Raw genomic sequence first — 24,656 nt, 5'->3', positions numbered from 1 at the left:
ACAAGGCAGTACCATATGCCAAGAATGGACCCCTTGTGCCGCACACCAAGAATCCATATGATGTGGTATATCAATCACACCTCAATAAAAATTTGCTAACTAACTAACTAACTAACTAACTAACTAAAAGATAGTTACCGATCAGTGGTCCTCGGAGTACGGTCCCCAGACCAGAGCCTTAGCATCATTTGAAAGCCCAGGCTCCAACCTGAACCTACTAAATCAGTAGGAGTGGGACCCAGGAACTGTTCGAAGTCCTCCAGATGATCTTTGTGCACACTCAGGTTTGTGACACGTAATAGCAAGGGCTGTGGTGGAGAGTGAGTGCGGGGTTACTTGGGACACAGTGGCCCAGGAAGGGCTCTTTAGGAAGGAAGACCTATAAACTGAGTTGACGCCTGAAAAGAGGGGACGAGCAGCACTGTGAAGAGGCAGCAGAGAGTTCCAGCCCAGGGAACAGCAGGAGCGGAGGCCCTGAAGTAGGGAAGAGAAAGGAAGCCAGTGCAGCCTGGGAAAAGCAAAGAACAACCCGCCCAAAGAAGGCACCCAGGTGGCCAACAGACACGTGGAAGGAGGCTCAGCATCACTCATCCTCAGCACATAAAAACCACCATGAGATCCCACCTCAAGCCCATCAAAAGGACTAAAATCAACAAGATAGGAGACAATAGGTGTCGGTGAGGATGAGCAGAAAGGGGAGCCTCTTACCTACTGGTGGGAATGCATCTGGTGCAGCTGCTCTGGAGAACAGTGTGGAGGATCCTCAGGAAGTTGAACATAGAGCTGCCCTGCAACCCAGCAACTGCACTACTGGGTATTGATATAGTTCACATCCATCACGGCGCAGCATACAAAAATACAGACTCAAAGGGATCTGTGGACCTCGATGTTCATGGCAGCGTTACCAGCAGTAGCCAAATCATGGGAACGGTCCAGTGCCCACCGACCAATGAAAGAACAAAGAGGACGCGGTGTGTACATACAACGGAGCATGACTCGGCCGTAAGAAGGAAGGACTCCTGGTCATTTGCAACAACATGGGTGGGTCTAGAGAGTGTGGCGTCACCCGAAATAACTCAGAGACAAATATTGTGTGAGCTCACGCCTACGTAGAATTCCAGAAACAAAACAAATGGACAAAGGGGGAAAAATAGAAGGAGGCACACCAAGAAGTGGACTCTTGACCTCAGAGAACACACTAGTGGATCCCAGAGGGCAGGGCACCCCCGTGATGCGTGCCGAACCCATCCGTTGTGCTCCTGCAACAACTGAATTTACACTAACTGGAATTAAAATTTAAGACAAACTAAACAAAGGCACCCAGAGGCATCTCATGGAGGGGCAGGGTCTGAAAGTCCACATGCCTGCTCTCTGGCCGGCCAGCCTGCCCCGCAGACCGGGGAGGGGGACACGGGGAACAGTCTCAGAGCCTTCCAGGTGTTCGTAAAGTGGAAAACAGTCCTGAGCCTGCCTCCCGGGCCGCTGGAGAGTCAGTGATGAGCGGGTGGGAGTGCAGCTACAAGAGTGAGGGGTGCTCACGTGGGAATGACCACGGATGGGAGTCAGGGGCCTGCAGCCTTGGGGGTGGCCAACAGACCACAGCACCTGGGAGCCGGGGGGCGGGGTGGAGGGGCAGGTCGCCCAGACTGGCCTGGGTGCAGCAGCTGCACCCACCCCCAGAAGCTAGGGGCTGGTCTGGCTTCCCCGGAGTTTGGGCCTCACTGACTGCCTGAAGCCCCCTGGGAGCTACACATGCCCTGAACTGAACTGGGTGCACTCTCGGGCGGTCAGAGCCTTTTCTCCGCCATCCCCCCTAGGCCCCTTTACTGGGGGGACTGGGGAGGCCCACACTCTGCCCCCAGCCTCCAGGGAGGCTCCCCCAGGACTCGGAGGACGGAGGGCACAGCATCGAGCTGGCCCAGTCAGTGGCCCACGCCCCAGAGCACAGACGAAATGTAAGACTCTCTGCCTCAAGCCTCTGGCGAGAAGACAAGGCCCCCAGATCTTCCCTGCTTCCAGAAGCCACCCTCCCCTACCTACTGTGAGCAAGTCCACATCCTGAGTGCTCAGGGCCCCGAGCAGCCCACACCATGGGCCAGGCCTTCTCCTGCAGATGGGAAATGGAGCCTGAGCCCAGGAAGAGAAGGGATGGAGCTGCCCCCACCCACGGAACTTGTGGCAAGACTGAGACGGAGACCCCAGACCCCTGGGCCTGACCCAGGAGCTTCTTCAAACACAAGTCACAGCTCCCACCCCTCAAAAACCCAAGTCCACAGAATAGGGCCTCAGCCATTGGCATGGCATTCAAGACCCCCAGCCTAGTTCCCTCTGGCCTTCCCACACTCTCCTCCCATGCTTGCCACCCTCCCACCCCGCCAACCCACCCTGACGCTGCTGCCACACACTGGGCATCATGGCAGGGGCATGACCCACAGGTTCTGCACCAAGGCCGGCCCTTAGCAGGATTCCTGCCCCACACACCTGTGCCCATGCTGTGACCTCACCCACAAATACTTGCCTTCCTCCCGGGCGTAGATCCTACTCAGTCCTCCCAAGGTTCTCTTGGGGGGGCATCAGCCCACTCCTGAGCAGAATTCCCAATCCGTGCGGCCACTCCTCCAGCCCCTGGGGATGCTGCTCCCAGCACCCACTGGCCTGTGGCTCAGGCAAAGCCTCTGCTAGGTTGTGTTCATGCCCCCAGCCCTGCACACCCCCACCCGGCTGAGATGTGCAGGGACTGAGGCTTCCGCATCTTCATGTCCCCTCCGAGCCCCTGGCAGTGTCTGCCCCACAGAAGTGTCCAGTGACAGTTTATCCCCAGGAACACGCGGACATGTACACCTGTCCCCACGCAGACTCGCCCACCCGCCTTGGGTGCCGTACCGTGACGCTGGGCACAAACTGCCCAGTGGTGTCAGGCTCCCTCCTTCCTCTGACCCCCGTCCTGGCAAGCGTGTGCACCCTGGGCAGCAGCGGCGCCTGGCGGATTTTCGGCTGCGCAGCACAGACCCTGCACATACACAATAAACGACCGATCCAAGTCCATTAATGATGAAACTGCCCTGCGTGGACAAGGGACACACGGCCAGTTCCCCTTTGCTCATCTGAACCCTGTACACACGGGTCACCGCGTAAGCTTTCCTGCTGGTTCAGTGAGGATTTATCCGGGGCTGAAAATACAAGTTCCTCCTTGATACAGTCGCCGAATAAATGATCGCAAATGCCTACCAATCGTGGTTATGGGGCATGGGCCAGAGACAGAGACATGGTACAGGATGCTGTGGTCACTCAGTTCACCCTGAGTTCACCACTTGCCCTCATGGCCTTGTCCCCGTCGTGCTCCGCGTGGCCCCAGCAGCCCCAGCAGGGCCAGCGTCCCCTTCCCTAGCTCCAAGGCAGAAAACAGATGACTTACCTTTATCCCCAACGGGAGGGAAGTAGACTCAAGGGTTTTTCCATGTCTTTGCATTGCTTAATATGATCTCCCCCAAATCACCATCCCCTGCTTCCCACGGGAACCGCTGAAGACACCAATTTCCTACTGATTCCGGATGTGAGGCCTGCAGGGTCTGACCTCACAGACTCCTGGGGGAGGTTTTGAGACCGCGGAGCAAGTGAAAGCTCAAGAATCAGCTCTGGCTGGCACTCTGGCTCCGCCAGTATCTTGGTTGGAAGCAGAGGCAGACGGCACCGCCGAGGCCCCAAAGCCTCCCTGCCTCCCTGGCTGCCCGGACGCTGCAGTCTGGGGCAGGGCCCGGCACTGGCTGTCCCCGGCTCCCCTCTGGCCCAGCGCCCACTAGCCGAGGGGAAGAGCAGGGCAGCCCCTGACACGCAGTCTGATGTCGGAGGCCTCGGAGGGAAGGAATCCTGTGAATGTGGTGTCCCTGCCAGCCCCGGGACACGGCCGGGACCCTTCCCCAAGCACGCGCCCCTGTTCCAAGACAAACAGGAGCCTCAGGCACAGGGCTGTGCTCAAGCGAGTCAGGAGCCATTGACTTAGGAACTGAGCGAGGGCTCCTGCCTCACTGCCAGGTGCAGCAGTGCTCACGCTCCGCCTCCTTCTACTCATTCATTCATTCACTCATTCCTTCGATAGTCACCCACTGAGAGGTTGCACGGCCGGCACCACACCTGCAGCCATGAAGCTTTCTAGCCTCCCCCAGGCCCCTACCCGGGGCCCCAAACCCCAATGCCCACATCCTCGTGAGGGCACATGGGTCCCTGCCTGCCCTGTCACACTTGGGGCTGCAGCAGAGGGTCCCCTGATGAGGGGCTGGCCCGGCCCACCCGCACCACCCCCTTCACACGGGGTCTGGAGTCCGCCTTTCTGTCTGCGTGTCCATGTGTCCAGAGAAGCAGGCAGCCGGAGAGTGAGCGACACTGTACCCTGTCACCCTTCGGCTCTCTCAGGCTGAGGGGCCCAGAGGACGGACCAAAGGCAGCCCATCCAGCTGAGGGGGGGGGTCACAGCGCAGAGGGGGAGAATCGCCAGGGCTCACAGTCGGGAAGCCTCTCCTCCTCCCTTGCCAGCCCCCCCCCCCCAGCTAGGATGTGCAGCCCCACATCTCACCGAATAGGGTAGGGATGGTTAGGTGTGAGGCCGCAGGGCTGCTACTCCCAGGGGAGCAGAGGTGGAGGGAGCCACGGCAGCCATGGTTCGGGGAGTGTGCCCCTGACCAGGAGGCACTCGAGGCACTCAGGGCGTCCTTGCCAAGCTTCAGAACAGCCCCATAAGACACGCGTTCTCACCCCATCCTATAGACGGCCCCTCACGGATGTAGCACGCGGCACCCGACCACCCACAGGATGGGATCTGACCCTACGTATCTCAATCTAAAGCCCGAGCTCCTGCCCACATCTGACTAGCTCCCTCCACTCTCTGGCCTCACTCCCCTCCCTCCAGGTCCCTTGAGGATGTAAAGACCACCCTTCTTTCCCTCGCAGCAGGTACTAGCCCCGGAGCCTTGGAGTGATGTCTCCCCGAGGCTGAGCGCGATGGCTCATGTGGTACCTGAATCACGTCCACTGTGCTCATGCCCACACTCTCTATAACACTGATCCTTTGCCTTCCTACATATCCTTTATCTCCTTTCCTGTGTTTCTGGTGGCACAAAGAGCTCCCAAGACACCGTGTTCCTGCACACGCTGGGGCGAGGGCAAGGGCCATGTGCACACAAGCACACATGCACCGTGGAGAACAGCTGCGGAAGCGGCCACGCAGGTTCAAGGCCTGCACGTGTGGCTCTTTTCCAGAGCTGGCCAGCAGCGCACTTGATCCACTTCCATCAACGGGATGTTGCAAATGCAATGTACACCTAGTCCTGCAGACAGAAGGGAGGCTCCGATCACCTTCCTCTATTTCAACACCCTTGGAAGCATCACACATCTACGGATGCACCAGGGTACGTACCGCCCAGGACTTCAAACACACGGGCCCGCCCTGACAGGTAACCCTGCCCTCCCGCCCCCCTCAGGCCCCCTCCAGACATGCGGCCAGACACCCGCCTCTGCCGCGACCACCAAAGGCACTGCTGAAGCATCCCGCTGTTGAAGGCTCACACTTCCTCCATCCTCTTGCAACACCACTTGCTCTCCACACACAACTGGCAAATTCCAGGACAGACGATAATTGAAAGAAACGGGACCAGACCAGAGAACATAAGGTGAGAGCCAAGAAAAATTTATAGGTCATTGAGAAAATTGCTCCGCTGGGCCCTGGGGAAGTGCCCACTCCCCACCGCACCAGGGCTGGGCGTGGCCCGCAGCGGATGCCCACCCCGCGTGGAGGCCCGGCAGCTGAGGCTATGGCTAGGGGGGGATTCCTCGTCCATGGAGGGCAGACACAGTCCTGGCAGACGCCAGCGAGCACACGTGCCAGCTGGAGCACAGGAGGAGAGCAAGGCCACGTCAGTGAGCACCCCGGACCAGGACGCACAAGTGGAAAATCCAGACTGTCTTCCTAAGGACTGGGATGATTCAGAAAAGCAGAACATTTTGAGTTGGAGGAGGCCCCAGAGAGCATCTCCTCCAGACAACGGAGGACTGTGGTGTGCAGGCAGCATGCCCATTCTACAGACCCATGAAGCCCACAGGCCCCTTCTCAGAAGAATGCTGTGAGCGGCAGGAAATTAAATTCACGGGATGGCAAGGGAGACCCAGCACAATGAAGGCACTGAACAAAATCTCTCTACAACAAAAGCATGTCGTGGTCATATATGTGCTCCCTGGTCAGGGCACGGAACACCAAGACGGGACAGCAGCTCAGCATATTGTACAGTGCTGAAGGAGGGATTAGTGAGAACGGTATTTCAGGTTGTGCCAAACACTTCAAGCACTTCAGAAGAACTGTTACAGCTGTGATATGACATATAAATATGTGTTTCCCCTGCGAATACTGTCCCAGTACTGCGCAGGGCCTACAGCTTACTGCCTACTCAATGGAAAACAGTGACAAACCTCTCTAGATGGCAGTGGGTGAAAAACGTGACAACAGATCCCCTGAATTCTAGCCGCAGACCCCAAGCTAAGATGCTTTACTATCCTACCATCCTTTCTTCTTATACAAAGGCCCTGTGACCTCTGTCTGCCCCACAGATAAGAAATAGCGAAACTGTTCAGTTCTTCTCAATGTCCTATCTGGTCCCTTTACCAAACAATCTGCCCTGATTTACACTTTAAAAAAAATTGGTGGTATTTTCATTTTTAAATAAAAATAATATATCCTGCTAAGAGATTCAAACAATATGGGGATTATATCGTAAAAATTAAGTTTTGGGATGTCCGGGTGGCTCAGCCGTTGAGCATCTGCCTTGGGCTCACAGCATGATCCTGGGGTCCCAGGATGGAGTCCCACATCGGGCTCCCTGCAGGGAGCCTGCTTCTCCCTCTGCCTGTGTGTCTGTGTCTCATGGATAAATAAAATCTTTAAGATAAATAAATAAATATTAAGTTTTAACATTTAAGTGTTTTGTTTTCTGTTTTGTTTTTAGTCATCTGTACCCCCAGCGTGAGGCTGAAACTCATGACCTCAAGATCAAGAGTCACATGCTCAACTGAACTAGCCAGGCACCTCTTCATGTATTTTTAAATGCAGTTTCATCTAAGAATAGACAGATGAACTACAGCCTTGCTTAAAAAGCGTGGTTCTGGGACCAGCAGCATTGCCTCACTGGGGAGCTGCCAAAGAAGCTGGAACCTCAGGCCTCACCGCAGACCTGCTGAGGCACCACCTGCATTTCCCTGGGAGAAGAGCTGCCCAGAGTCCGTTCTCTGCTGAGGTCTCCCTGCAGATCCCAAATGCCAACCAGTGTCAAGGATCCAACCCTCAATCCTCCAAAAGTCATGCACCATTAAACCCAATACCCAGTGGAAATAATAAACGCTGATAGAATAACAGGACTAGGGATTTGGAGCAGGAGAATTCCTTTTTTTTTTTTTTTTTTTTTTTTTTGGAGCAGGAGAATTCCTAACGGAATGCTGGGACTGGAAATACTGACAACAGTTATCACGATCACTGCCCTGTCATGAGCCATTCCCATGAGCCACCCCCCACACCTGACCATTTACATGAAAATCTCATTTAAGGCTCACAAACTGCCTATGGAAGGAAGCCGGTAGCGTTCTCCCCGTTTACAGACGGAAAGCCTGAGGTGCAGAGATGCTAAGCTGCTCCTCAAGACCTGTAGCAAGGTCCGGCTACAGGTGAACAAGCGTGCAGAGCCTGGTGCACCAGGACAGCAAAGCGAAGCCGCCTGTGGAGCCCCTGCCTGAGCCCAGCCCGTTTCCTCCCTGCCTATGCCCAGTGCCCTCGGCAGCTGGAGAACCGAGCGGCCGGTGCCACCTTCACTTTCCCTCTGGCCTTGTCCCCAAGGATGTGATTTAAATCAGCCCACGCCGGTATAAGAAATCGGAGGGAAAGCCTGCAGGAACTTCTACATGGTGACAGGTGCTCCTGGCCTGGCCTTACCCACTGGGGACCAGCGTCATGGTGAAAGGACTCCTCACTGCTTGGGTTCAGAGTCTAAATGAACCTGGATTTGCTGGGGTCTCAGAGCAGAATCTGACCAAGGGACCAGAACCGGGCAAAGGCGTGAAAGTGCGAGGTGGGTGCATCACCAGCTCGGTTCTAGGTCACTTTAAAGGTGTTAAAGAATGAGGCCTTCAGCACATTTTCAGACCCTATGAATCTTTCTATGACCTCCCTATCTCTGCCTTCTCTTCACTGTCTCAGGGACCTGCCACGGGCCACCTAGTATTTCAGCTGCTTCTCTTGTGTCTCATCTCCCTTCCTTGACCGTAAACTCTAGGGAGAGCCCCCCCGGGCTGTGGCCCGGCCACAGCCTGACACCAACAGGTGCTCTGTTTCCATCAGTCACATTCAACATATTGAATGTTGGAAAAAAAAAAAAGGTTGGCTTTCAGGAAAACTAGCTCAAGGAAAGCCTCAGGCTAGCACCACCCATCTTCCAGAAGGATCCATGCATGTCCCTACCTGCCTGCCCAAGCATTTCAATCAATGACAAATCCCCAGGGCCAGGAGGGAGAAGAAAGTCATTGCTCACAACCTCACAAACGACTGGGAGAGCCCCCGCGGTCCCCGGGGGAGCAGGGCTCTAGTGAAAAACTGCTTGCACAGCCACAGAACATTCCACAAGCACTTGTCACCGGTGGAGTCCCTAAATCTGCCATTGAGCCAAGTTGATTGGCAAAGCCAGATGAAGAATGTCCACCCGGGGAGGTGACAAGCTTAGCCCCAAAGGGGACACACGCACAAATGAGTGACACCAACAGTCAGGGACTGTGGCCAAAGGTCCACCCATGGGTGCCCCAACCCTTCGGCTCAGCTCCCCTCTTTCTGAGCCTTCAGCGCCCACAGTGGTTACCCCATAGCACGCTACTTCTGTGAGGCCTTCCAGCAGCTCAGCCCTGGGGATGTGTTTGCTTTCACTTCAGTCTGTGCCTTGGGTGCATCTAGGTAGGTAAGGTAAGGCTTCCCTAGAGCAGCCCCCTTCTCCTTGATCACTCACCGCATCCCTCTGGTTCTCCATCACCGGCACCAGTCGGGAGAGCTCCCGGGGCCTGGGAGCTGAAAGACCCACCCTCACCAGCCACAAGTCCCACCCCACTCACGGAGCCAAGATGACAGTTTTCTTGGGGACTCAAAATTCTCTTGGCTCATGGGCTGTTATTCTTGGGTTGCTGTTCACTCTGCAAGTGTCCTGGGTGATCCAGATTTACTTCTAGGGGTTGGGGGACTCAAAACCAGATTTTGTTCCAGAAGGGACAGGGTCTAGTCACCTCCAAAGAAGAATCCAAAAGAGAGAAGTCAAGAAGGAAATTCAGGGCCACAGGGGACACGTGCTCTGAGCCGGCCATGCCTGGCCTGCAGCGAGGGGTCATGGGCTAATTTGGACACAAGAGTGGAAACAGCTTCTTTGAAACTGAGTCCAAAACTCAGAGAAAGGAAGCCACAGGGAAAATGCCCTTTTGCTTCTTGAAGCAGATTGTCTCACAGTTCACGAGGACAAACCAGGGCAGAAGGAAGACAAAAAAACAGGGATGTTGCCTAGGAAGCAGTCTTGGATGAGGTCTCTAGATCTAACCATTACCAGTTCACGGAAAAGCAGAAGGCGTGAAGAAGTATGTTGAATACCCGCCCCCAAAAACGTGATCAGAGAAATCCCAAAGGTAAAGAACTGTACAGGACAAACCGCTCTGCCTCATCAACAAAACACATGGCCAGAGAGACAGGAAAGATCCAGAGAAATTTAAGAGACTTGTCAACAAAATGCAACCCCTGGACCTTATCTGTATCCTGTTCTAACCAACCAACAGGGGCAAAAAGACATTTATGACATGACCAGGGAAATTTGAACACCATCTGGATATTGAACAATAAAAAGGAATTATTGTTGACTTTTGTAGGTTTGATAACAGTGTTGGGGCGATATATTTTAAAGAATCTGTATCTCTTAGAGATATATTCTAAGGTATTTAAAGGTAAAGTCATATGATGCCTGAGATTTGCTCTAATGAATCCACTGGGGGAGGGGAAAGGACCAGCGAGGCTGATTATAGCAATCGAATGGAAAACAGGTGGTACTCATTTTGCTCTCCGCCTCTATGTTCAAAATGTGACAGGACAAAAATTTTAATTAAAACAAAAAAAAAGGCAAGAGAAGGCGCTCATGTTTAATCAGAGCTCCAACGCAGACTCTCTGAGGTGAACACACCTTAACCTTGCTGAGCCTCATTCAGGGCCTAATGGGTTCACATCCCAGCTCACCCCCGAACTGCGCCTCAGCCAGATTTCCTGGCCTCCTCCAAGGGTTCTAGGGCCTGACCAGTATGACAGGAATAGTGACAGTTCTGTCATGTGGGGCGGCCGTGAGGCATAAACGTGTTAGTTCACGTGTACACGTCCCAGCACCCCGCACCACACCGCACAAGTGTTTGCTCTTGATGTGATGCCACTGCTGGCATCACTCTTGTTTATTCATCTCATCCTGATGGGGAGGAGGAAAAGCCTCCCTTGGAGAGGTGGCCCTCCTCCCTAGGACACCTGCATTTCAGGAACGTTTCCCAGTTCTTTCCAATCACACACTGCTCCTTCCATGCTTTCTCCACCAGCTCAGACCACATTCTCCTCCTCCCGGTGGTGAGCACCCCGTCCTCACCTCCTCCTCTTTCATTAACAATGGCCCCCCTTGGCACCTTCCCCTCGCCGACCATCCCTAGGCCTTGCTTCCCTCCTGCCTGTTCTCAAGCCCACCTCTCACCTCCTTGTTCTGGAGGGAACAGTAGGTGGAAACTGACTCCCTTCCTGGTCCCTTCGGTCACCCCGCCCCTGTGACGCCACCTCTTACAATGCCCAGAAGGACCTCTGCGCAGCAGGAAATGGAAGGGAAGTTGAAGGGACTCAGCGCTTATGAATGCATAATGCTGAACGTTTTGGAGATGGGTGGGCCCCAGGCCAAGTCTCACTAGGGTTCCTTGGTTCTATTCTTCTTACACAAGGGCCACTATGAAAGCCCGGCAGCTCCCATGTGACAGCTTGGGAGCCATAAAGCTGCATGACATCACGAGGGCCGGGAGAAGACTAGATTTCCCAGCCCCGTCCCTGTTCTCAAGGGCCCTGCAATCCTGGAAAGAAGTCTTTGTGGGGGGAGAGAGGCCTGCTTCAGGAGGTCATGCGCCAGTCCCAGCTTCTCCCCAGAGGGACCTGTGGGGCTGCCCCCGACATCAGGCAGGCACCCTGCACCACAGAGGGCCCCCTCCCGAAGTCCAGTGGGTTATTACACCCCCTCCCTCCCTTAGAGTTGCACATTTGGTACATCCAGCCCCACAGGGCAGGCATCCTGGAAGAGGAGCACCACCCCAATCTCTCCTCTGCATTTCTTTCAGGATCATTTCTTTTCTACCAGACAAGACAGGTCATGCGGCCAAGTTAGGAAAGTAGATACTGGCAGTCAGCCCAGTGGACTCCCACTCTACCTCTGTCACTACAAACTCGCTGGAGTCCAGGCTCCCTTTCCTACAAAATGAGGAGGCTGGAGTTCAATTGGTAAAGTCCCTTCCAGTTACAGCGGTTCTGCTGCTTGTTAATAAAGAAGCGTGCTACCTCCTCCTCCACCAAACTGCATCTCTGGGTTGACTCGACCCCACATTCTTCACCTTCAGAGTGACCACCAACCAGCTCTCCCCTCCCTGCCTCACCCCTCCTTCTCACTCTCTTCCTCCTCCGCCTCTCTCTCTCTCTCTCTCTCTCTCTCTCTCTCACACACACACACACACACACTCACACAACCCATGTCCCTCGCAACCCCTAAGAATGGAGAAGTTCTCCCCTCACAGCTCTGCAGGCTACTTGTTTGCATACTATTTGCATGGATCCAGATGGCAATGTGACTGACACTCATTTGCATGAACGTATAGAAGACATCACGAAATAACCAACCCAGCCTCTCTAACAGCTCAATGCTTCAGAGCCCTGAAATGGAACCAACAACAACAACAAAAAAAACTCACTAGGTTCACCAGTGGTCTCCAGACCTTTGAGGACATCAGAAGGAATTATCAGAGCTTCAAGGCACATTTATTTCTATCACATCTTCTAAAATGTTCTATTTTTGAACGGATGCATTACACTCCTCAAACCATATTAGCATAACAGGACATGTATGTAATTTATAAATATGTCTATAATGGGGCTTCAGGCTCAAAATGATCTTGGATATGGGGTGCATACGATAAAAAAAAAAAGTCCATCATAACTCTAGACCATCTGCCAAAGTTGGAAATAGTTACAAAGGTTTTGGTCCAACCATCAAAGCAACCAAGAGTGGATCCCAGGTAACCCTCTGCCAAGGCCCACCCTGGCCCACAGATACCAAAGCTCACCAGGGCATCAAACAGCTTGCCAACCCCCTGGGGGCCTCACAGCCTCTGGTCGCCTTCTTCCCAGAGGTCTACTCCTGCTGTGAATTACCATCAGTGAGGCTCATTTTAGCCAAAAGAACATTGGCACCCACCCAAGGAACCCACTCTCTTTCCAGAACAATTGGCTGTGGCCTTCAGGACTTTTTATTTCAAGAGTATACATTCCATTCGAGGGTGAGGAGTGTTGCAGAGAAACTGCTGGTCCTTTCTAGATCTTCTCTCTGGGATTTACTCAGTGAAACCAGAAGCATTTTTTATCAAACAGAAAAAATATAAACTTCGTCTTTAAATAGATAGATGACAGAGAGACTGACAGATGAAAATAAAGAAAAACTGGCTCTCTGGATGAAGAACCCTCACGTACATCAATCCAAGCTACTCCCGGCTGGGAGGGTTCCCAGAGACACGGGCTGCTAAACGTGAAGGAACTTCATAGAAAGTAAGAAGTCACTGTTTCGTGAGTGAGGACTTCACTGTGGCGGGATTAGGACTTGACCAGAGCACAGAAGCCGGAGATGCCAGGCTACTCACCCACACACTGGTTGCTCTCATCCATCTGGTATCCAAAGCGGCATATGAGAGGCCTCGAAATGGTGGGGTAGTTTGGAGCTGATAGTGGTGGGGCTGCTGCTGGGTACGGACCCGTGTATGGGTTTGAATAGGGGTTCGAGTAGGGCCCTCGGTACACTGGGTTTGTCCGGGGGATGCATAAATACCCGCCGTTTTGGTTAACACACATCATGTCTCCTCGGCAGGCCTCAGGGATGGTCCGGCATTCATCAATATCTGGAAGGACCACGGAAAGGATGAGTGTTAGCAGCTCCCTGCCCATGCCCTATGTGCTGCATATTTAAGCCAAAGACCCCAAGACACTCTTCACCACCACATGCTCCCAGACGCTGAGGAGAGTCCCTGGTTCATCACTGCAGGGACTCTCACATGCTGGCTAAATGGGATCACACTGACCAGCGTCACCTGAGCATCACCATCAGAGACCACATCACCATTTGGGCCATATCCACAAAACATGTATTATCACCCCCATTTGAAGCCCAAGTAAAAACACTATCAATTAACATGAATAGAAGGAAAAACAGGAAAAAGGAATCTATAAATACTAAACTAGAGGATCTCTCTGTGAGTAACACCTCAGCGGCCCCCCTGAGCCCCTGGGAAACATGGGGACAGACCTAATCATTACTCCCACCTCTACTCCAAATAACAGCTGGGCACGGGAGACAGCCACTTGCACGCAGGAAGACGTCAGGCCTGGCTGAGAGCTAGCCACCTATTGGCAAAGTGGAGGCTTCCTTGCAGGTCAGCTCACACTGAGCCCACAACAGGCCCATTTCCAGACAGGCTAATGTTCTGCTCATCGGGCCAGGAGCAGGAGGCAGGTTCCTGAGAAAAATCGGCCCTGCAAGGATGGGGCAGGGGATCCCTGGGCTCTGGCTCCAGCATAGCAGCCCACTATCTGAGCCTACCCGCTGGGCCCTGTCGCAGCCTTGGGGTCACTCCACAGGGGCCAGAGCCTGGGGGACACATGTCGGAAGCCCGATGGCTCACCCCAAGCAGCTCCTCCAAGAAATGCACACGAAGGCCCATCAGGAAAGGGAAATGCTGAGGCTCAGATGCCCCATCTGCAGCCGTAAGCCTGAGCCCCTTGAGAAGGCCAGTGGGACAGAAAACAATGGCCCGCTGCCCCCCTCTCTGCCCCTGGCGCATCCCCGTCCCCCAGTGCCTCTAATCAAAGTGCACGCCCAGGTTTTCCACAGCAGGGTTGTGTTCCTCACCACTCATCACTTTTGGGCACCATGTGTCTCTCCTCTGGGTCTTAGCTGATGTGAGCTCCAGGAAGACACAGGCCCTGGCTTCCATAAAATATAATCAAAAAGCTAAATACACCCCCCAGGTGGGAGCAAGTGAGGCTGCCTTATTGTCCTGGTAGAGGAGCTATGCTCCAGCCACAGCAAACTATTCTGTACTCGCAGTGTCCTTTCCACCCCGGTCTTCACTTCTGCTGTTTCTTCCACTTGGAATGCCATTTCTCAGGATCCTACTCATCCCTCAGTTCTCAATTCAGGGGCACCTGAGTGGCTCAGGGCATGACTCCGGGGTCCGGGGATCCAGGACCTTCCTCTGCCTATGTCTCTCATTTGATAAATAAAACGTTAAAAAAAAATACTAGATTCAAATGTGGCCTCCATGAAGGCTTTTTTTATTGACCCCTGACATAAGACATCACTGCCTCCCCTACTTCTGTAGGGCCCATGGCTCTGGCCTTAACTCGGCAATGATTGTTATTCCAGCACGTACGGTGTTCTCTCTGTCCAGGTCTACCTTTTCCACCAGATGACGTACTAGGAGAATAGCCCCCAAATGTCAGTCCTCATCCTCGGAACTGGTGGCAGCATCAGGCTACTCAGTAAAGGAGAATGAGGTAGCAGGTGGAATTCAAGCTGCTACCCGGCTGACCTTGAGATGTGGGGGGATTATGTGGGTGGGCCCAGTGTCATCACAGAAGTCCTTAAAAGCAGAAGAGGAGGCAAGAAGGGTCAGTCAGAGAGATGTGACAATGGGAAAAGAAGAGATCCAGAGCCTGTGAGGGACTTAACTCACAGTGGTGGCTCTGAAGATGGAGGAGGGGACCACGAGGCAGGGGATGAGGAGGGAAAGTCCTCTACTGACAGCCAGCAAGGACCTGGGGGCTCCAGTCCTGCAACCGTGGGAAACAGAATGCCACGGGAATGCAAACTGGTGCAGCCACTACAGAGAGTGGTCTGGAGGTTTCTCAAAAAGTTAAAAATAGGACCACCATATGGTCCAGCAATCCCAATTCTGGGTACTTATCTGAAGGAAATGAGAGCAGAACCTCAAAGAGACACCTGCACTCCCATGCTCCCTGCAGGGCAGGTCACAAGAGCCAAGACGTGGAAGCCACCAACGTGTACGTCAGCAGAGGAATGGATAAGGTGAAGATGTGTTTATATCAAGGTACACACACGCACACACATATTCATACACATGCACACTCAGTGGGCATTTTCAGCCATGAGAGAGAGAGAGAAGGAAGGAAGTCCTGCCATTTCCAACACCATGGATGGACCTCGAGGGTGTTACGCTAAATGAGATAAGCCAGGCGCAGGAAAACAAATCCTGCACGACCTCCCTTATATGTGGAATCAAAAAAGCCAAACTCATAACAATCGTCAGTAAAAGGGTGGCTGACAAGGGCTGGGGTCTGGGAGAGGCTGGTGAGGGGAACAAAGTCTCGGTTGTAAGTTGTGTGCGTACTGCGGAGCTCGCGTACAGCACCGTGAGGGTCGCTGACACACTTGGAAACTGCTAAGAGAGCAGATCTCACACGTTCTCACCGTAAAAGGTGACTGTGTGGTGTGACGGAGCTGCAGCAGGGGCTGCGGCAGCGATCATCGTGACACATACGCGTGTCACACCAATGAGTCCTACACCTTGAGCTCACACAATGTGGTGTGTCCATTGTATCTCAATGTTTCCAAAAAAAGGAAGTGGATTCTACCAACACCACCAGTGAGCAGGGACAGGGAGTCTCCCCGAGAGCTCCTCGAAAGGAGCAAAGCCTTGCTGGACCTCGATGTTTGCCTGGGAGACCCCGATACAACCTCCGACCTACCAATAACATAGATAATGATCCACAGATCATTGAGCTGGGAGATACATTTTTGTTGTTTAAACCACTACATCTGTGGCCATTGGTTACAGCAGATAGGAAGCGAATGCAGGAGAGCCCCGGGGACACGGATCCATGTGGCCCTTCCTGCCCCCACGCAGGACTACCCACAAAGGAGGTGATTGACCAAAGGCCATTCTTGACTTGACACCTTCTGTGGCCCTGTTTTCTTCCACGATCCAGGCCAACACAGATTTCATTATGTCAAGCAACGGCCGAGACAGACATGGCCCTGTCATCGGGTCTATCACCAAACATCCCCCACCCCAGCGCAGGATCCTCGGAGGCCCCGTACCTAAACACTGTCCTGACGAGCGGTCCAGATCGAAGCCATTAGTGCATTGTTGCTGCAGGCAAGGAGAAAGGAGACAGAGGTGAGCTTGTAGTCCTTCGGGTTTTTTGTTTTTTGTTTTTTGTTTTTTAATGTAAAAGTATTACAAGGATATCACAGAAAGTTCCGGAAATTAAGTAAAGAAAAAAAAAAAGCATCTGTAACACCAACACCTATTATAAGGCCTATTTGCCCCCCTTCTTCTTAGTATTTTTTATCATCACTGTACACTGAGCATCACTCTTTAACCCCCGCCCCCCACACCATTGCTTCAAAACCCCCAATTGTAGCAGATTTGGGGGCTATCTCCCGCTGTAGCTATGAAGGGCAGTAACCACACTTGGTCTGCATGGGGATGAGGCACATCTGTATTCATCTCTTTCCAAGAATGGCTACAACTGCGGTTAAGGGCAATCACTCTTACCCCAGGTGCTACGTGACCCCTTGTCAGGGACTGCGGTGAGCACCCTGCCCGCTGTGACATCCCCTCCCCGCACCCTCCACCCTGAAAGCTGCACACACAGCAAAGTGGTGGGTTTGGTAAGAAAAGCAGACTTGGGGAAACCCCTCTACTTGCATCTCGGCACAACAACCACACAAAGATGCTTCCAGAAATAGGCCTCAACAGTCCCCAAGGGTCGTGGTCTTCACGTGCACCTCAAGGCACAGCTTTACGGCCTCAGAAAAATGTCATGGGGCTGACAGATCTCGGAGGCGAGGTGGAGAAGGAATGCTTCTGACCATGGGGATCCCCTCCCTGGCCCTCCCTGCAGCTCCCAGGGCTTGGCTTCCCAGGGCCATGGGCTGGTGCTTGGAGATGATGGAGTCAGCCTGTATTCATGGGAGGGATCCGGAGGCTCAGGGCCTCAAGGCAAAAAAAAAAAAAAAGGAGCAATGAGCCAGGAGGCTGTGCCATAAAGCTCGGGAAACCGTGAGACAGATGTCCGGGCCTGGCTTACCCGCTAAGCGCCAGTGAGGGCTCAAAGCCACCAGCCTGCCCGGCATCAGCCTCTCACCTACAACTTCCTCTGCCTTTATCTCCTCACCCGTGAATGGGGGTGACAGTGCCTCCTTCCAGGCGGTTCCAAGTGTCAATGTTTGCAAAGGGCCTAACATGCACCGTGCAGCCCGGGACCCTGTCCTCCCTGGGCCTGGATGTCACCGTCTGTCACCGTGAGGCTGGACCACCAAACTCCAAGGCCCCTCCAAGACCCTGTCTATCCCTAATAGCCTGAATCTATTTTGAAATTCGTAATATGAAGCGAAAAAATATACTCCCCCACCCTTAGCCCTGCTCCGTGGTGAGGCCTCACTCATTTCTGAGCTAGAGACAGAGGCCACTCTGAGTTTTCAGGAGGGATGTACCCACAGCCCCCAAGGCTAACATAGACATGGCTTCGTAAAGTCCGGGCCCCCACCTGAGCCTCCCCCCCCAGCCCTCCACACTCCTGCCAGGGGCTTGGCCCAGACATAGGACCCCCCTCCCGCTGGGGATGCGCGTCTGTGGAGACACAGTCCCACATGGGCCACGTGCACGAAGGGCACCGCCGCCCCCAAGCACCACAGCACCTCTGACTTCTCAACACTGTGAATCAAGACCTGAAAGACATCACGGAGGCAGAGGATCCCATTCCCAGTCTCAGATTAGGGATCAGAGCCCTCAAGTCCCAGCCCTGCCACTTACAGATGACGACGTTGTCACCGGGGGCAGGCAACCGCCTCTCAGAGCCTGGCTGCCCCCTGCATGCAGGGACGGAGCTCAGCTCAGGTGAGCTGTGGCGCCCCCTCTGCCCCCCCCCCCACCCTGGGATTCCAAAACGCAGGGCTGGACACCCTCATTCCGATATTTAACATGCTTCTAGATAATAAACAAAGTCAAAATCATACCTGTGCCTTCCCAGGACTCAGAAGACAGAGAGCCAGAATGGTAACGGTGAGAATCCTGCGGGGAGCAAGAAGTTGATACATAAATACCCATGATCATTCCAGAATCCAGGTCTGGGAACAAACATGGGTCTCATGCTGCCCATGATCCTGCAATGGGGACTCCACCCTGTGTATTTATGGGGGGGCAGAGGTCAGAGGGCTCCAGATGCCCCCAATCGCCCCAAACAAAACCACGCCTCTTCTATTGGTTTCCAGTGTTGGGATAACGTGTAAGATGACTCTTCTTTTTTAGGTAAAAGGCTTTGCTGCTTCAAAGAGAAAGTCTGAAACCCACCCCTGTGGCATGACCAATGTACTGACCGACTGCGCCGTCTCTACCTCTCACACAAGATTTGCCTGAGGTTGGAACGTCTTTTTCCTGAAACGGGTTCAGGAGTGACCAAGCCCACAGCACCCTCGAGGGAGGAGGCAGGCACCCACGTGAAGCACTCGAGCCCTGGGGCACACGGGGGTCGGCGGGAAGTCCCCTAAGCCCAGAGCTGCCTGCAGGCCCGCCACCCCCAACCTCCCGGAGCCTGCACCTCCCAGGCTTCGGCACCCACAAGCTTCCATCCAACAAAATCGTGGTGGCCAATATGCCTTAACCTCGCAGTGTAGATGCCACCTTACATCTGTCAGCATGGCTTATAATCAAAAGAGCAGAAACAGGGGCCCGGGGGTGGGGGTGGGGCTCAGCGGTGAAGCATCTGCCTTCAGCTCAGGGCATGACCCCGGGTTCTTGGGATCGAGTCCCACATCGGGCTCCCCACAGGGAGCCTGCCTCTCCCACCCCCTCTGCCGCTTACCCTGCTTGTCCTCTCTATAAATATAATAAAGAAATACAGTATTTTCTTTAAAAAAAAAAAGCAGAAAACAGCACATGTTGGGAAGGATGTGAAGCCACTGGAAGCCTGTGCGCAGTCGGAGGGGAAGTCTGATGGTGCAGCTGGGTGGTAGCCGCCCGGGAAATTAAAACCGCATGTACCATAGGCTCCAGCAATTCCACGCCCTGGAGAACACGCAGACGAAGTGCAAGCGGGGCCCTGACGGGGTATCCACACACCCGGGTTTACAGCAGTGTCATTCACAACAGCCCGAAGCTGAAAGCAACCCCAGGGTCCCGGGGCGGAGGGGTGGGTGAGCAACGCGTGCGTGCAGCGGAATATTCGTCGGCTCACCAAGGAGGGGAGTTGCGGCGGGAGCCAGGCCGCCCCAGGGACAGCCCCTGGACGGGGGACGCGGGCTCGGGACACGACCCCCCGCAGAAGGATAAATACCCTCCAAGTGTGTTTACCTGAGGGCCATGAACAGCTAAAGGCCTAGAGAGAGTTGGACAGGGACGCGGGGGGGGGGGGGGGGCACAGGGGAAGGAAGAACAGGGGCGGGGCGGGGGGAGGCGGTGCTTCACAAGGACGGAGTCTCAGTTTTGCAAGATGAGAAGAGTCCTGGAGACCCACCGTGCGACTGCACCAAGGGCAGTCAATGCTACCCAATCCTAAACTCAAAACCGGATCCCGATGCTGTAGGGGCACCTGGAGGGTTCCGTTGGTCAGTGTCTGACTCTTGATTTCGGTTCAGGTCGTGATCCCAGGGTTGTGAGATTGAGCCCCATGAAGGGCTCCGTGCTCAGAGGGGAGTCTGATTGAGACCCCCTCTTCCTCTGCCCTCCTGCTCATGCACGCGTGCGCTCTCTCTCTCAAATGAATGAATAAACAAATCTTTAAAAAAAATGATGACAATGGCTTAAAAAAAAACCTATGTAAATGAAGAGCTATTTAGTGCTATTTTAGTGCCTAGTTCTGTAATGATTCATCCAAATGAGTGCTCTTTGCCAACACAGATCCTAGACAGAAGAGCAACCAAACTGTGACCCCATCGCCGCCCTGGGGAGCTGGCGGGAGTGCCACCTGAACCAGTACCATCTCTACACGTTGGCAAGGGCACTTAGAGACAGGCCCCGGGAGCACCACGTGAGCCAGGATGCGGGCAAGGAAAGGGCCGTCTGAGAAGGCTTCCTGGAGGAGGTGCCTTGAAGACCTGCCACTATCAGCGCACACCTCTACTCTACAACTCCTCCCTCCATAAAAAGAACTTTCGATAGATGCCACTCAGTGCGTGACACAAGGTTCACGTGAACCAGCAAGCCCGAGGGCTCAGAGGGCCCTGGCACTGAGCTGACATTCCGGGGAGGGCAGAACCGAGATGTGGTGCGAGAAGACGCGGGCTCACTTCCTTCCTCGAGCCCCCGATCCAGAGAATAAAGACCCTGAGAGTCCACATGTTCTCATCTTGTCTGAGTGCCTGCGTGAGCCAGGTCTTCCAATGCCCGAGACAGCCCTGACCTTACAAAGTGCAGAGCCAGATCCCAGGACTGTTTGATATTTGTGACGGCCAGATTTATATCTGGAAGGAATGAGAGAACAATAACAAATTTATTTTCCAAGCTGTATATTATGAATTTCAATGTTTTCCTGTTTCTTCACATGAAGTTTCCTTTCGCCAGGTTATAAAATCCTGTCTCGTTTATGTTGGAGACGGAACAGCCTGACTGAAGGCGGGAGGCTCCAGGAGCTAGTGGAAAAGGCATGCTAACCCCCGACCCCCCAGCCCCGTCTGCCCACTACGCCCTACCCTGCGGGGGCAGCCCCTGACAGGTCTGCTCTGAGCGCTCCAGCCTGAAGCCTGGCCTTGGCAGGAGCCACGGGGTCAATGAAGATGGGTCTTTTGAAAATGAGGGAACTCCCACCTTGCTGCTCTCCCCCTCTCACGAACAGAGATACCTTGTCGTGCACAACCCCAGAAACCCTAAAGATGAAGGCTTTCTAGAAAGTCCAGGAGAGACTCTGATGCTCGTCACCGGTCCCTGGGACTTTCGAGAACAGGCAGGCCCGCCCATTTCGTGCAGCGGCCCGCGGTGCAAGGGTGCAGGGGGCGAGCCGCGGCTCAGGGCGTGTGTCAGCACAGGGCCGCCCCCCACCGTCCGTCTGTCTAAAGCAGCGACGTTTTCGAGCGTTTGCTAGGTAAAAGCCGCGCAGGTATCCCCTGGGTGAGGTCCTTCAAGGCTCACGGATTCCCCGGCTCAAACTGCGATTTCCGTAAAGAAGCGCAAAACGCGAGCTTACATGTTCTGTCCGCCGTCCCCACGTGTCACTGGCCTGAGACTTCTGGGTCGCGTGTGCCCTTTGGGGGTCCCGCACGGGCCGCGAGCAGACCCGACCTGGGGTGGGCAGCCGCGCCGGCTCGGGCCGGTCACTGCCCGGTGACCCGCCCCCGCCCCCGCCCCCGCCCCCGCCCCCGGGAGACCTCGGGCGCTGCGAGCGCGGGCGGCCCTGGAGCGCGGCTGGAGCCCCTTGGGGAGGCCCGCGCGCCCCCCGCTGCGGGGCCCGCTCCCGGGGGAGGCTCCGACGGGGAGACGCCGCCCGAGCCCGCCCGCCGGGCGCCCCTAAGGCTTCCGCGGCCTGGGGGGCGGACGGGGCACCTACCTCTGGAGTCCTGGCATGTCCACAGCGCGGAGCCGGAGCCGGAGCGGGAGCGGGAGCGGGAGCGGGAGCGGGAGCGGGAGCGGGAGCGGGGGCCGGGCGGGGGCCGGGCGGGGGCCGGGGCCGCGCCGGGCCGGGGGCGGGAGCGGGGGCGGGGGCGGGGGCGGGGGCCTGCAGCCGCGGCCCTGGCTGTGGCTGCGTCCCCGGGGCTCCGGGCTGCTGTCGGGGGCGCGAGCCCGTCGCGGAGGGGCAGCGGGAGCCTGCGTCCTCGGCCGCCGCGGAGCGCGCTCGGAGAGCACCTGGTTCCGCTTAGCCCCTCTCAGGGATCCGGCGCTAGACCAGTTGGAGGAGGAATCTTAAAAATGAACACTTCATTTTCTAAGTATGTTAAACAATGCGAATGGGGCCTCGGTCTGCACGCAGCTGGTTCAGATTACAGCGCTCACCCCTGGCGAGGCTCCTCGCGACAACCTCGGGGCGCCCGCCAGCTCCCGGCCCGGCCCGGCCCGGCCCCCCCCGCGCCGAGCACCCGCCCCGCCCCCGCCCCGCCCCCCCGCGCCGAGCACCCTCCCCGCCCCCCCCCGCGCCGAGCACCCGCCCCCGCCCCCCCCCCCGCGCCCGCGCCCCAGGGCGGTGACTGACTGGCGGGCACGCGGGGGGGGGGCGGGGGCGGGGCTGCGCTCTGGGCCCGGGGCCGCCCTCCCCGAGCGGGGCCGCCGACCTCAGGACGCGCGCGGCGGGCCGGACCGGACCTCGCGGGGCCGCGGGGCCAGAACCGCGCGGCAGGGGCTGGGGCGGGGGGGGATGGGATCTGGCTGCGGCTGCCTCGAGCCACCAGCTTGTGCAGTGCGCACCCCGGGCACGCGCGCGCCGTCCTGGCGGGGCACGTCCCCACGCGGACTAAACGGCGGCCGGCGCCGAACCCACGCGCCACGCACCTTCCACGGACGCGGCGGCCCGGCATATCTCAAGAAAGCTTGAAAAAAAACTGTGATTAGAATTTTAGAAAAGGGATGAGCACTGGGTGGGTGTTAACACGTTGGCAAACGGAATCTAAATGAAATTTTTTTAGAAAATAAAATGAATTTTAAGACTTTAGGAAAAAAAGTGTTCCTTGGCCTGAAAGTGATTTTAACGAGGGAAATGGTGATTGGAAAAGACAAAAAAGGACAGTCGGGGAAAGCAGAACGATGGACAAGAACCCAAAAAAGCATTATGTTCAGGGTTTTACATCCATTGTATCGGCTGCTTCAAACCGTTTCTTTTTCTACCTTTCTTTCTGCTTCTAAGCATTGAACCTTTTTCCTGAGATGAAGTCTCAGCGAAGACACTGTTGCAGAAAAGACAATGGATTGTGGAATCGGCACCAGTCCTAACTCCTCCTCCTTCACCTGCGTCTCCCCTCCCTCCCCTCAGCAGGGCCTACCCTGGAAAGGCCCTGATGAGGAGGCCCTTTCTCCTCCGGACACTGTGTGCAGTAGGAATTAGGATCTCGGCTTCAGGAGATTGTGGGAGTTTAGGGACAGCACCTGGGTGGCTCTGCGGTGGAGTGTCTGCCATCAGCTCACCGGGCGATCCTGGGATCCTGGTAACCCGTCCTGCAAGGGGCCTGCTTCTCCCTCTGCCTGTGTCTGCCTCTCTCTGTTTCTCATGAATAAAATCTTTTAAAAAATAAATAAAAATACATTCTATTTATAGGGTTGTTCACTGATCCCAATTGTGAAAGCTTAGAAACAGCCTTAACGTCCATCAGCTGGGACCAATAGGGTTAAATAACACACGGGACTTCCAAACCCGGACTATTATGCAACCAACAAAAAAAGCTGGGCACATCAGAGAACGTACTGGATGACTGCTTTTATATAGAATTCTGAACGCGGTCGTGACTGTGGGGCACTTCTGGATGCTGATAACATTTGAGTTATTACTCTGGGGACTGGTTACACAGGAGAGTGGACACTCAGGATTTGTGAAGGCTTACGTATGTCACCCTTCATTATTATTTTTAAAGGACGGAACCAGTTCCTTGCATGCTTGATATTGAAAGATTTCCGGCAGAGTCAAAAATGGTAGGATATCAGTAATTTCACATAATTCAATATAGTATATTAAGTGCAAAAGCAAGTTGTAGAACTGTGTGGAGCATGACACCATTTGAGAAAAAAAAATATGCACACAAGTTCTTACCTGTGTATGTAAAGAAAAGGCATCTCTTGCAGGATACATGAGAAGCTTAGTGTTGTATCCTAGGAAGGAAATGGGGGAGGCAGCTGGGGGAAAGAACTGAAAGGAAAATTTGCTCTTCACTGTTCATCTTTTGGTAGAATTTGAATCTCATACCATGAGCATGTATTACCTATTCAAAATATGAGGTTATTGTAGTTTAAACATATATTGGGGAGGGGGGGCACCTGAGTGGCTCAGTCATTCGGCAACAATCTTGACGTCGGTGCAGGTCATGATCTCAGGGTTGTGAGATCCAGCCCCACATCAAGCTTCATGCTGGGCATGGAGTCTCTTTGGGATTCTCGTTTTCCTCTCTCTCAGCCCTTCCACCACTTTTTTCATTCTGTCTAAAAAATAATAATAATAATAATAAAATTAAACATATATTCTATTTATGTGGTGCTATTTGGGAAGTAAAGAGTTTTAAATGACTTAACCCATGGACCTCGCTTATAGTATCAACTGTCTTGAGGGAAAAAAAAGGGGAGAAAATTAATATGCCTGTTTTCTACAAATTGAGCAAATTGGGGATCTTGAAAGCAAAACT

General features: G+C 54.5%; 1 protein-coding gene across 3 annotated transcripts in view; it reads right to left on the bottom strand.

Moving 5' to 3' along the window:
* FBLN5 (fibulin 5) overlaps window positions 1-21,973 on the bottom strand; it is a 70,968-nt gene extending 48,995 nt beyond the window's left edge. Inside the window, exons 1-4 of one of the 3 annotated variants that reach the window (XM_055333687.1) lie at window positions 21,887-21,973; window positions 18,366-18,420; window positions 16,443-16,494; window positions 12,970-13,224 (exon numbers count right to left, since the gene is read on the bottom strand). In XM_055333687.1, coding sequence (XP_055189662.1) covers window positions 12,970-13,224; window positions 16,443-16,494; window positions 18,366-18,420; window positions 21,887-21,903 — 379 coding nt within the window. In that variant the 5' untranslated portion in view covers window positions 21,904-21,973. Of the gene's footprint in view, window positions 1-12,969; window positions 13,225-16,442; window positions 16,495-18,365; window positions 18,421-21,526; window positions 21,652-21,886 lie in introns of those variants that run through there. The other 2 variants (XM_055333685.1, XM_055333686.1) reach the window with 2 other exon arrangements.
* Window positions 21,974-24,656: the final 2,683 nt, after the last annotated feature.

Source organism: Nyctereutes procyonoides, unplaced genomic scaffold (genome assembly GCF_905146905.1).
Source record: "Nyctereutes procyonoides isolate TBG_1078 unplaced genomic scaffold, NYPRO_anot_genome, whole genome shotgun sequence".
Classification (NCBI taxonomy): Eukaryota; Metazoa; Chordata; class Mammalia; order Carnivora; family Canidae; genus Nyctereutes; species Nyctereutes procyonoides.
Note: the sequence above shows the minus strand (reverse complement) of the source record. Positions and strands in the feature narration are given on the sequence as shown.